A 13,704-nucleotide genomic window follows, 5' to 3' on the forward strand; every position below is an offset into this window, starting at 1 on the left:
GTTATCTGGGTAACTAGTTCACCCACAAGCCTGTGCAGAGTGAACTGCTCCCTCCCTCAGCTCTACAGCAGCCTGGCAATGGTAGAACTGTTATCTAATTGTAAGGGTTTTATAAACCCATTGCGAAATCAAATAGATGCTATCTGTTGCTGTTCTTTGATCAGGGACAGGGGTGGGTTTGAATTGGTGTCCTCTCTAACAAAACACGCACTGACACACTCACACACGCGCGCCAGTCAAGACTTCGTCAGCCAACACCAGCTCGTGTTTATAGCCCAGTTGCAAGCTGGTCGTTTACGACTGGCATGTGTCTGTTGTCATGGTACCTGGACAGAATAATAAGTAACCCATTCAGTCTGCTGCGTTATTGAAAAGTTTTTTTTTTTTTTTTTTTTTTTTTTTTTTTGAGAAAACAGGAGGCGCTCCCGAGAGATTAACACTGCTTCGCTTTTTCTAGTTTTTCCTCACTGTGCTGCTCTGGGAATTTCAATGAAAAAGACACTAGCTGCATTAGATGGGAAATATATTTCTGCTAAAGGTCTCTCGCTCTCTCTCATGCAATTCATGGTTTTGTTTGATAATTCATTGATGGCGAAAGTAGAATGTCTTTAAAAAATGTAAAACTGTTTTACAGGCCAGCATTTCAATATTGAAGAACATTTCTTTTACAATAACTGCAGAGAAAATTATCCTTTTTTACATTTTTTTAAAAATTGTTTGCTTCAAAGGCTTTACCAAGGCATGATAAAACTTTGAGAGGTAAGGGAAAGCATTTAAAAAAAAAGCAAACTACAGTGGGAAAAGCACAGAGGAAGGGAGACTGCAAAACGACCTTGCAAATGTAATGCAGTAAACTCAGAGCATCATTCTTACACACTGCCCATCGCAACGGGATAATGAATGACAATCAAACCCAGCTTCTTGCAAAACCCTAACCCTAAGTAGCAAGCAGGGAGGCAGGGAGCAGTGAGGGAGGGGGCAGGTAGGTAGGGAGCAGGGAGGAGGCAGGGAGGCAGGGGAGCAGAGTGGCAGGGAGGCAGCGGGCAGGGTGGCAGTGAGGTAGGAAGCAGGGTGGTAGGAAGCAGGGAGGCAGTGGGCAGGGAGGTAGGGAGCAGAGGGCAGGGTGGTAGGGAGCAGGGAGGCAGTGGGCAGGGAGGTAGGGAGCAGATGGCAGGGAGCAGGGTGGTAGGGAGCAGAGGGCAGGGAGCAGGGAGGCAGTGGGCAGGGTGGTAGGGAGCAGGGACGTAGTGAGGTAGGAAGCAGAGTGGTAGGGAGCAGGGAGGCAGTGAGCAGGGAGGTAGGGAGCAGAGGGCAGGGTGGCAGGGAGCAGGGAGGCAGTGAGGTAGGAAGCAGGGAGGCAGTGGGCAGGGAGGTAGGGAGCAGAGGGCAGGGTGGCAGGGAGCAGGGAGGCAGTGAGGTAGGGAGCAGGGAGGCAGTGGGCAGGGAGGTAGGGAGCAGGGAGGCAGTGGGCAGGGTGGTAGGGAGCAGGCAGTGGGCAGCGGGCAGAGGTAGGGAGCAGGGAGGCAGTGGGCAGGGAGGTAGGGAGCAGGGAGGCAGTGGGCAGGGAGGTAGGGAGCAGGGAGGCAGTGGGCACTGTGGCAGGCAACAGGGAGGCAGTGAATGGATCAAGGCGTGTTCAAGGTGCATTTTCCCGGAGCTGATCATCGCGGAGGAGCTCAGTGTAAACGCTCTTATGAATTATGTATTTTTAAAATGTAACAAACCACCCGGAGCCGGGAGTCTAATTAATTGTCAATTAATGTTTAACTGGCTGCAGCTGTGTTCAATTAATGTTGAAATCGACGCTTCTCCGCTGAGCAGTGCAGCGAGAGTCACATTCCCACACCGCATGCTTGCTGGCTAATCTGGGCTTTTCTTCGGCACACAGTGCAGGCTCTCTCTCTCTCTCTCTCTCTCTCTCTCTCGATCAGAGCTGGACAGCCTTTCTGGTTAGTATTATTATTATGATTAGCATTTAGTCATTTAGCAGTCACTTTTATCCAAAACAACTTCGGAGGGTGAACTCTGAATCACCAACTGCTGCTGCTGCTGCAGAGTCCCTTCCAATAGGACCTCGTTTGTCTGACATCTCAGGGTCGCACACACACACACACACGATTTGAACCTCCTGGTATCAAGACCCTTTCCTTAACCACCGGACCAGCAGCCTGGTTAAAAGGCTGTACTGATTACGAGGGAGTTCTTAACAAAGTCATGCAAAAAATCCATGTATTGCAAATGGGGGGGGGGGGGGGGGGGGGAAGGACTTCTTTATGCTTTATCAGACCTCTCTGTGCTTTACAATGCTTCCCTATGCTTTCCCAGACCTCTCTGTGCTTTACAATGCTTCCCTATGCTTTACCAGACCTCTCTGTGCTTTACAATGCTTCCCTATGCATTACCAGACCTCTCTGTGCTTTACAATGCTCCCCTATGCTTTACCAGACCTCTCTGTGCTTTACAATGCTTCCCTATGCTTTACCAGACCTCTCTGAGCTTTACAATGCTTCCCTATGCTTTACCAGTCCTTAAAGTCCACCTTAAAAACACCCTGGTTTAAAACAACAACAACAAAAAAGCGCGCCTGTGCCTTTAACTAGAGGATGGGTAATTGGGGTTATATTTCAAAACAGAGAGGCATTAATAAGCACACACACGTAACAAGCCCAGTGAATATTCAGACACTGAGTCAGCGGTGGTCGCAGTTGAAAGCCAGCATCGCGGTCGGTCGATGGTATTGGCAGAGAGCCAGCCTTGTTTAAATTAGCTAGCAGGGACAGCTTAGGGTTTTTTTTTTTTTTTTTTTGCTTTATTTGTCTTTCTGAAAGTCTGCCAAGCAGAGCCGATACACAGCAAAACCTGAAACACAATCAGTTTGTAAAACAGAAAGCGTTCTCCCTGCTCAGAGAGTGCATGCCGTGCAATCATCGTGAATTCAAGGTACTCTCCCCCATGCCAGTCTGACTCGTTGTGTTGAATGGCTCTAGGAAATGTCACTCAAAACTGCAAACTAACTAATATTAACAATGCAGGGATGGGAATAAGACTCCTGTTGCACAGCAGTGTCAGGTAACAAGCTCAGGTGTGTCTTATTATCAAGCTTTTAGTGAAACCAGAATTTTCTCTGCACTGTCGAGTGCAATTAAGTGTGTTTTCCAGGGAGGCAATCAAACAGCGCACAGGAATCTAGACGAGGTTTAACTCAGGCATTGTATAATCTTAGCATCACCTCTAGACTCAGATTCGGCATTTTTTGCACCCAATGCAAAAACGGTTCAGGATGCAAGACAGGCATTTTCTATAGCCGCTGTGATCCGCGGATGTCACTCCTGCATCTCATTACCGCTGCACATTATGGGATGTTGACAGACACCACCCGGGCTGCCGGACCCCCTATCCGGCAGTGAAGGGGTAAAGTCATTATTTAAGAACCTCGGAAGGTCATTTCAACACGGCATATTCTTTAGCTGTTGCCAGGGCCAGCGCCTCGTTCCTGGCCCAGGCTGGCTGGCTCAGGGCAGGCCCCTCCTGGCTTGTGGAAGAGTAAACGAAATCCCTGTGGAGCGGGCAGCTCATTAGACAGCCCTTGTGCGCGCTGAAAGCGATATCGACACCGGGATAACAGCCAAGGACCCGACATTCATAACTGGCAAACCTTGGGAGCATAACTCTAATAGAGTATCAATAATCTATTAGGCAAAGTGCAAGCTGCTGTAGCTCTCTGTGACACTCTCTCTCGCTCTTGCTCTCTCTGTTTCAATTAAGCTCAATCAGACTTCTAAGGTAAAACTGGAAGAAACTAAGTCAACCAGACAAGCATTTCAGTGCAGTTCAGTCTCCATGCCTCAAGCCTGCTCTGGACTGGAGGGAGCGCCCTTTCTCTTAGGGGGGTGAGTGAGGGAGGAAGCAGTTCAGTCTCTGTGCCTCAAGCCTGCCCTGGACTGGAGGGAGCGCCCTTTCTCTCAGGGGGGTGGGTGAGGGAGGGAGCAGTTCAGCCTCTGTGCCTCAAGCCTGCCCTGGACTGGAGGGAGCGCCCTTTCTCTCAGGGGGGTGGGTGAGGGAGGGAGCAGTTCAGTCTCTGTGCCTCAAGCCTGCCCTGGACTGGAGGGAGCGCCCTTTCTCTCAGGAGGGTGGGTGAGGGAGGGAGCAGTTCAGTCTCCGTGCCTCAAGCCTGCCCTGGACTGGAGGGAGCGCCCTTTTTCTTAACTTTGGGAACGTAAACGAACTGGACAGCAGACAAAGGGTCTGATAAAAACAGAATGCACAGGCGAGACCAGACTGAGAAACAGATTCTACGGACTGTAAAAGCAACACACCCAATGAAAAAGAAGCAGCTAGCCCTGCCTTACCTGGGTCACTCCCGGTAGCAGAGAGCTGCCTTTGTTGCAGTGCTGTTTCCAGGCAGGCTGCCCAGAATCCGGCCCTGGAAGCAGGACTGATCCTCCAGGAGCACAGCCAGGACAATCCCTGGAAGAGATGAACATTCCTGCACCATTAGCAGCTGGTAGAGGCGTACCCCTCTGTCATGCACAGCTCTGGACAACAGTTTTGCATCACCCTATAGAATAAACACATTGTGCTTCATAGAGTCGAATGAAACCTGCTCAATACTGCTAACATATTGTATCACACACCACTGCGTAGTTTTCCATACATATAATGTGACATTTGGAAATCTAACATGAAATACTACTGTACTGCTATTTTGGCTTCCAGTAGACATTTTTTGCAATATCATTTTGTAGTTTATTTAATTACATGATGTTAAATATCTAAATAATGTTCATATTATCTCTATCTATCTATCGATATTTATTATATGTCAATACTAAAATTCTAGGTGATATCTACCGGAAGCCATAATAGCAGTACAGCAGTATTTCATGTTAGCGTGATGCTGTGAACTACATAATGGGATAATTCTGCGCATTTCTGCTGTGAGTGAAGGAAACGAAGTAGCACTACAAGCAGGCATGTGTTCAAGTGGACAGTTACACAAGAGAACACCAGACTGTTCAATCAGATACCACTATTCACAATCCTATAGGATACAAGCCAGCCACAAGAAAGATGAACCAGCAATCCAGAACACACACACACACACACGCGTGTGTACATACCCACACTAAAACACACACGCGCTGGTAATATAATGCCAGCACACTTGACTCCTTCCTTCCTCTCTGCCTGTCTGTCTTTGTGGGGAGTGATGCCTTTAGTTTGAAAAGGAGAGAGAGACACTTTTTACTCCCATTTGATAAAGCTGCAGGCGGCATTATCGAAATGCCCTTTTTTAAAAATGTTATTTATTTTTAAATCTGAGCATTCTGTTCTTGTTTGCTTTGTTCGGTGATGAATATTTTTAAAGTAATCGTAGCTAATTAAAAAAAAAAAAAAAACATGCAAGAAGTGCATTTTACTGGTCATCTACAATCTGCTAACCCCCCCTGCGAGAAACACGGCTCCCCCGAGAGAAACGGGGCTCCCTCCAGTCCAGGGCAGGCTTGAGGCATGGAGACTGAACTGCTCCCTCCCTCCCTCACCCCCTTGAGAGAAAGGGGGCTCCCTCCAGTCCAGGGCAGGCTTGAGGCACAGAAACTGAACTGCTCCCTCCCTCCCTCCCTCCCTCACCCCCCTGAGAGAAAGGGGGCTCCCTCCAGTCCAGGGCAGGCTTGAGGCACGGAGACTGAACTGCTCCCTCCCTCCCTCACCCCCCTGAGAGAAAGGGTGCTCCCTCCAGTCCAGGGCAGGCTTGAGGCACGGAGACTGAACTGCTCCCTCCCTCCCTCACCCCCCTAAGAGAAAGGGTGCTCCCTCCAGTCCAGGGCAGGCTTGAGGCACGGAGACTGAACTGCTCCCTCCCTCCCTCACCCCCCTGAGAGAAAGGGTGCTCCCTCCAGTCCAGGGCAGGCTTGAGGCACGGAGACTGAACTGCTCCCTCCCTCCCTCACCCCCCTGAGAGAAAGGGTGCTCCCTCCAGTCCAGGGCAGGCTTGAGGCATGGAGACTGAACTGCTCCCTCCCTCCCTCACCCCCCTGAGAGAAAGGGTGCTCCCTCCAGTCCAGGGCAGGCTTGAGGCATGGAGACTGAACTGCTCCCTCCCTCGCTCACCCCCCTGAGAGAAAGGGGGCTCCCTCCAGTCCAGGGCAGGCTTGAGGCACGGAGACTGAACTGCTCCCTCCCTCCCTCACCCCCCTGAGAGAAAGTCCAGCACAGCTGATAATAAGCAGGTCTCTCCTTGTCTGAACAGCAGACCGATAGCTGCCGGGGGGGGGGGTAGAGAAGTTGTGCCAAGCGATGTAACTACTGTGAACAGTAATCTCCCCTTTAAGTACAGAAACGCCTGCAAAACTCCAATCTTGCTGAAGAAAAAATAAATAAGTAAATAAACATGCAATCAAGGAAGCAAGCCATCATCTTTCCACCCCTACCCAATAATTAGTGAGTTGACGCATCTGTGCAGGACATCTGTAAGTACAGGGTAACTAAACACCACTCCTTCTCAAAGCCAGAGGGTAAGGCTTTGATCACAGTCCAGCTACACTGAAAAGCAGATGGCTTATTCACATCCAGTTCAGGATCTATAGTATACCTCCTACCTAAAAGTTTCACATCATAAACCTGTAGAGTGAACTCATTTTGCTTCACAAAGTCAAATGAAACCTGCTGAATAATGTTAGGTTAACATATTGAGTTACACAACGAACCTTAGAGTGAACCTCATTTGGCTTGGTAGTTTTCCCCATATGAAAATTCCCATAATATGTGACATTTGGAAATCTAACATGAAATACTACTGTAGTGCTGTTACTGCCATCAACCAACGTGGCGGGGACCTTCCACGGTATGCAGCTGACCCCGCTGGTGGCCATCTTTACTGCTGGTAGCATAGCTGCAGTAAGCCTGCTTTCTCTGGTGCCTTAGCAACGGGGTCCATCCATCATCAGCTCTATCCAGCACAGCAGGCTTGACAGGGGCTGTCCGAAAAAACTGTCTGACAAATGGGGCGGGGGGTAGAGGTGACTTTACGTTTGTGTGTTTACCCCGTGTGAGGAAAGGCAGAATGGGAGAGGGGAAGATAGGGGAGATAGAGGGGGAGGGGGGGCTTGCTCAAAAAAAAAAAAAAAAAAAAAAACGAACAAAAAAAACTTAATGTAAACACAGTTATAGATGAAACATAAAACTGCTACGCTTGCATTTTTGGACCTAAAATTGAAGCAGGTTTTTTTTATGTTTTATTATTTTAAGTTAGAAATTCCCCCTCCTTATTTGAACTTAACTGTTTATCTAACAATACAGGGAATTATTTTCCTGCCTGACAACAGCACAGGAGGAAAATTCCATTTCAAACACGGGCGGGGGGGTTTGGTTAAAAAAAAAAACAAAAAAACACCCAATTTAATTTAGATATAAAAACATGTTTAATTTAGATTAAAACAAGCATGTTAGGAACATCGCCCCCACCCCCCACACACCAAGGCTGTAATAACAAAACTATAGCGCTAGAAAAACCACCATGACCTATATACACCACACTGCACAGAGAGACAGATTCTTCCATAGTTTCTTATGCTATACAAACTGCAGAATGATTGGTTCTCTAGAGCAGAGGTTCATAACCCTGGTCCTGGGAGAACACTGCTGGTTTTTGTTCCAACCGACCGAGCGCTCAATTACATAATTGAACACTTAATTGAACTAACAATTTGCCTAATCTGAGCTTTTTAAATGGAGTAGTTTATAGAAAGATTAAGAATTTATGTTCACTATACAATTTTATACCTAAATTGAAATCTCCATTTGTTTAAAATAATTAAAAAGCTCAGGATTAGACAAATTATGAGTTCAATTAAGGGTTAAATTGTGTAACTGAGCGCTTGGTAGGAGCAAAAACCAGCAGGGCAGTGTTCCCCCAGGACCAGGGTTGAGAACGAATGCTCTCGATAAAGCAGCCGCTATATCTCTGTTGCAAGCGATATGCAACCATTCTAATAGTAATAATGCTATTAATAATATTAATAGTATGACAATGATGATGAAAAAGATGTCTATCATACATCAAGGATGGAAGTGAGAGTCCAATTCCAGGATTTACTGCTACCAGCTTGATTAGCCCCAGTGTGCAAAAGCTAGCGAGCTCAGGTGTGTCTGATTAAACTCGTAGTGAAACCAAGAGTGGATCAAAGCGCCCTGCAATGGGAGGCATATTTCCAATCCCTGTTACCTGCTTGTTCTGTTTTCAATCCCCCCCCCCCCCCCCCCTTTTCCTTTCTCTCCCAGTTGGTACATTCCACCGAGACCTTTAACATATGGAATGTGGAGTCTAACCGAGGGAGAGGGGAGGGGAGTACAGATTTATTTTTAGAAACGCCATTTATATTCCTTGCGTGCCTGGCTGCCCCAGCAAAGTCATTCCTGTCTGTAGAGAGAGAACTGCAGCATCGCACCGCACAGCGTTGCAGAATATGGAGTGGCTAGCAGTGCTTGCAATTAAGGCCACTGTAAAAACAAACTACAGTTTCATTGATTCAGGTATTATTATTATTATTATTATAATTATTATTATGGTGAATTAGTCATTTAGCAGATGCTTTTATCCAAAGCGACTTACAGAGACTGGGGGGTGATCGTCATTTCGGACGCGGCTTCACCCTGCTGGACCGCGTGCAGTGAAGCCGTTTTCCGATTGGTCAGTTTCTCTGTGTAAAAAAGTGCCTCCTATTTTCTGTTCTGAATGCACTTTTATCTAATCTCTATCTGTGACCTCTGGTCCTTGTTTCTTTTTTCAGGTCAAAAAAGTCCCTTGGGTTTTGCATCACCTACAGAATGAACTCATTTAGCTTCGTAAAGTCGAATGGAACCTGCTGAATAAGGTCACATTAACATATTTAATTACACACCGCTTTGTAGTTTTTCAAACAGTCATGACTATGCTGTATAAACACACTTTATTTTCGATGAGTGTGAACTGGGGTTTTGGCGTGGCGGCAGTGGAAGGGTTAACTCCGTCTGCTCTTGGCTACTTGGATTTCCGGGCAGCCTGTCCGAAGGACTGTGAAAGACGGAACAGCCCGCTGACTCTGTCCGCTCCTCGCTGTTTGAGCATATGCCAGCCTGTAATCTCCCTCGATGCGGGCTGATCAGCAGATCACAGAGCTGGGCGATAAGGACATCTGCATTATCCATGCTCGGCAAATCACCCCTGCTAACTGTGACTCTCTCTCCCACTCTATGCTGCTTTCTTTGACAGCCTACAGCTACAGCCAAGAGTTTAACATTCCCCTGTAGAATGAACTAGGTGTGCTTGGTAAAGTCGAATGAAGCCTGCTGATAACTTACTGAATTATTATTGCAGAATTCTTATTTATGAACAGAGACTAGGGGGGTGAACTCTGCATCATCAACAACTGCAGCTGCTGCTGCAGAGTCTCTTCCAATAGGACCTCGCTTGTTTGGCGTCTCATCCGAAGGACGGAGCACAAGGAGGTTCAGTGACTCGCTCAGGGTCCCACACACAGGGAGTCAGTGGCTGAGCCGGGATCTGAATCTCCTGGTATCAAGCCCCCCTCTCTTTAACCGCTGGACCAGCAAGCTTTGTGGTTTTTCACAAGCGGAGTGTAATTCAATGTTAACGTAACATTATTCAGCAGGTTTCATTCGGCATTACGAAGTGAAAGGAGGTCATTCTCTATAGAGGGTGATGCTGCAATACGGCTGCTCATAGCTGTACACAAGGCCTTCTGCTGCAGGGTCATGCCAGGTCACAGCTGGCAAAGAACACCTCCACAAATTGCTACCAAATGCTGTGTTAGCGGTGCCATGGGAGAGAGAGAGAGCGAGAGAATCACAAAATAGCTTCACGAGGGAAATAGTCAGAATGAATCAGCCAGTTTCATAAATCTCAAAAACTACTGCATGGCAGAATAATAAAAAACAAAGCCCTGGACTGGACGGGGCACTTTCTCTTAGGGGGGTGATGGAGGGAGGAAGGGAGCAGTTCAGCCTCCGTGCCTCAAGCCTGCCTTGGACTGGAGGGAGCCCCCTTTCTCTTAGAGGGAGTGAGGGAGCAGTTCGGTCTCTATGCCTGGTTTTCATTTGCAGGACAGAAATAGCACTGGCACACGCTGAAGGTGAGGGGGAGGAGGAGCCGAACAGCTGAATTTCCTCACGAGTCCTGGCCCAGCTCCAGCTTTGTCCCACGACCCTCCAGGAACACACAGGCTTGGCAGGAAGGGAGCAGTCAGAGCTGGACCACTGCCAGACTCCAGGGCTGGAGCAGTGGGGTTGTGGCTCTCAGGAAAACCCCAAGCTTCACAGTGAGGCCTACTTCTACCTCTGAAGGTTGCATTAAAAAAAAAAACAACAATAGGGAGGCAAATTTGTACTCCCTTTCCAAACTTAACAGTGCATCAGCCAGGGGTGAAACAAAATAATCCAAATCATTAGCCAATCAGGAGCATCGCATCTATCGCGGTACATATCGTATCGCGACCTGCATATCGCGATACGTTATCGTGAGATTAGCCTAGTCAGGTCAGCCCTCCAGCTCTGCTGAAAGCATTCACAGAAACACACGCACAGTGCGTCTGGATTAATCAGCCAGTCTGGGTGTTTCGCGATATTCCTCATGAGTGAGGTGACTACATGGATCCACGTTCAGTGAGACTTCAGGCTTTTCAGCTCACGACCCCAGTGCATTCTGGTAAGGTTAGTCCTGCTTCTCTTAAAAGACTAACAACAATAATAACAATAACAATAATAATAATCTTTAATTTTATATAGCGCCTTTCATAGTGGACCACAAAGCGCTTTACAAGATACAAGGCTAGGGTGTGTGAGCTGTGCATCAGCTGCAGAGTCACTTACAAGAACGTCTCACCCCAAAGACGCAGCACAAGGAGGTTCAGTGACTCGCTCAGGGTCACACACAGGGAGTCAACATCTGAGCTGGGATTTGACCCTCCTGGTATCAAGCCTGTTTCTTTAACCACTGGACCCGCAAGCCTCCTGTACGAATGGTACCGGAGACTGGGACCAGAATGCACTGGGGTTGCGAGTTGAAAAGCCTGAATGGTTCCAAACTGTCCTGCTGCACACTGATCCACATGGTCCCCTCACTCTGCTTGTTTGAAACTTTAAAAGAACCGCAGAGACACGAGTGTCGCTTGTGTCACCCTGTTGAATGGGGGAGTGCCCTGGTTTAAATCTCCTTCAGCTCTTAGAAACCGGGTAACAGTAATTCAAGCATGAAGCACGCTTTAAACAGCGGCTATCAAATGAAGGCAGACACAGCAGCTAACCCTATCCCCCTCCCTTGTCTCTTTGATGTTTATTACACAATACCCTGTTGCCGTGACAATGCAATCAGCTTCCATTTCAACTGCAAAGCAGGTTGCCACGACGATACCGTTGCCGGGGATTACATCACAACTGTTTGATTGGTGTTAAGCCCTGGCAGGTTCGTTTACAAAGGCGGGGGTGGGTGGGAGGTATCACTTCGAAAAAGGGGAAGATGCCAACTGGTTTGTTTGGCACTCGATCATGACTTTGGGTAGTGCCCAATGCTAGCGAGGTACTGTACTGGCAAAAGGACAAAAGTGCTGGCATCGACAGAGGGCACAAGACACCAGCACAGAGAAGAGCCTCCCTTTCTCTGCTCCACCAGCGCAGAGCAGAGGGAGGCTGTTCAGAGAGTAGAAGTACCTCCCTTTCTCTTTCTCTGCTCCACCAGCGCAGAGCAGAGGGAGGCTGTTCAGAGAGTAGAAGTACCTCCCTTTCTCTTTCTCTGCTCCACCAGCGCAGAGCAGAGGGAGGCTGTTCAGAGAGTAGAAGAGCCTCCCTTTCTCTGCTCCACCAGCGCAGAGCAGAGGGAGGCTGTTCAGAGAGTATAAGAACTTTCTCTTTCTGGGTGAGTGTTAAGCATCTCACACACACACACACACACACACACACACAGTCACGCACCATGTGACCCTGGCAGCGCTGTGCAAACGCAGGGCTGACTCTGAGAACAGACACGGCTTTATTTCACATGCTGCACATGTTCTGCAGGCCTTTGTTTGGAAGAGGCTGTCTGAGGGGAGACAGGGAGATAGAGAGAGAGAGAGAGACAGACAGACAGAGGCACTTAAGCATTTCCTCACTACCCCCCTCTGCACGAAAAAACACAGCAATCCCCTCGAGTCTCTTCTTTTTTTTCTGAACTAAAGATATTTCACTTGGAAAGAAACTGTTAAAAGGTTTCATTTAACTGTCTGCTGTGTTCCTTTCAAGTTTCCAGTCTAGTCACCGAACGAACAATCGAAATGTAGCCAAATACTGAATGAAATGCTATTTTATTCCGACTTGGTTGAAAAACTAAAAGGCTGAATCACAACGAATCTGAAAACGAGGCAACAAGACAGACTGGCTTTGGCAAGTCCTTTGACGGACACCCTTCACATGTGATTTTATAAAATCGATCATCTTCCCAGTCAATCACTGCCCTGGAGGAGCCACTCCACTCCAAGTTTTAACATTGCTTTAGGGGTCTGGATGGGAGTTGAATTAGTTCAATTAAATCATTTAGAACAGGGTTGGAACAAAGACCAGGACTGGAAAAGCCAGCTTCTCCCACCACTGGTTTAGACAGGCTGAAGGCTAGCTGTGATTGGCTGGTATTGTCTGAGCCGGGCTCCTATTGGCCGGGGGTACCCATTGTGAACGTGCAAACTGCCACAGTTCGAGGGATATTGGATTGAGTTTAGCCGACTGCTTGGGGGCAGAGAAACAAGAGACAGAGACAGACACAGAGACAGAGAAAGAGAGAGAGGCAGAGAGACAGAGAGAGAGAGAGAGAGAGAGAGAGAGAGAGGCAGTTAGCAGGTTTTCTTTTTTTCTGGAGCGTTGCATCTGATGTATTCCTGGAGAGGCTGTAGTTTCTTTTCATTCAAACTTTCCAATAAAATATTCAGGCTGGCCAGAGAGTATAAAAGCCTCTCTCTCTCTGCTCCACCAGCACAGAGCAGAGGGAGGCTGTCCACAGAGTGTAACAGCCTCTGCTATAGCGTTGTCTTTTGAGATCTCTATTCCAAACTGATAAAACACAAGCAAACAATCTGAAGATGAAAGCAGGCAGTGGAGACACTGCTGGGGACAGGAAGTGGTCCGGACAGCTCTGCAGCTTTAAGAGGTCAAAACAGGAAGTCTGGATACTGGCTCTCCCAGCCAGGGTCAGCGAGGGTCGCATGAACATATAACACCGAGTTTGGAAAGAGAAGGATGGTAAAGCATATTAGCTGTAGTGTGTAGCTGGGTACGGGGGGGGCTCCCCAGAGATTGTGTACCCTTGCCACGGTGGCAGGTGGCTTTCGGGTCACACGCGTGGTTAGAGAGGCGTGGATGCCAACGGGCAAGTTCAAACCGTCACACAGGTGCTTCGACTCCCCCCCCCGCCCCTCTTTCTTTCTTTTTTTCTTTCTCTCTCTCTCTTGACTGCTTTCTTTCTTTTCCTGCCTTCCATCCACCTGTCTGACTTACTTTCTTCATAATACATCCAAACAGAATTTAGATCTTTTATTTAACATCATGCAGAAACTACAAAACAACATCGCACAGGACCAGCCACACTATTCCAACAGCACTGTTTCAGGTTAGACTTCGAAATGTCACATTTCATTTTTACTTTTTTTGTCCTGTTGTTTTTTCGTGGGAAAACCACAAAGC

At 47.8% G+C, this 13,704-nt stretch overlaps 2 protein-coding genes across 6 annotated transcripts in view; both read right to left on the reverse strand.

The window, feature by feature from the left end:
* The window catches only part of LOC121306486 (lysine-specific demethylase 6B-like), a 665,627-nt gene that overhangs the window by 24,972 nt on the left and 626,951 nt on the right, over positions 1 to 13,704 (reverse strand). The window lies entirely within an intron of this gene.
* The window catches only part of LOC121306508, a 47,282-nt gene that overhangs the window by 18,583 nt on the left and 14,995 nt on the right, over positions 1 to 13,704 (reverse strand). For 2 of the 5 annotated variants that reach the window (XM_041238251.1, XM_041238250.1), the window contains exons 4-5: positions 5,121 to 5,213; positions 4,350 to 4,467 (exon numbers count right to left, since the gene is read on the reverse strand). The exons of 2 other annotated variants lie outside the window; for them this stretch is intronic. In XM_041238251.1, coding sequence (XP_041094185.1) covers positions 4,355 to 4,467; positions 5,121 to 5,213 — 206 coding nt within the window. In that variant the 3' untranslated portion in view covers positions 4,350 to 4,354. The remainder of the gene's footprint in view (positions 1 to 4,349; positions 4,468 to 5,120; positions 5,214 to 13,704) is intronic. One more of the 5 variants, XR_005948224.1, reaches the window with a different exon arrangement.

The sequence above is a fragment of the Polyodon spathula genome, chromosome 48 (genome assembly GCF_017654505.1).
Source record: "Polyodon spathula isolate WHYD16114869_AA chromosome 48, ASM1765450v1, whole genome shotgun sequence".
In the NCBI taxonomy this organism is placed as follows: domain Eukaryota; kingdom Metazoa; phylum Chordata; class Actinopteri; order Acipenseriformes; family Polyodontidae; genus Polyodon; species Polyodon spathula.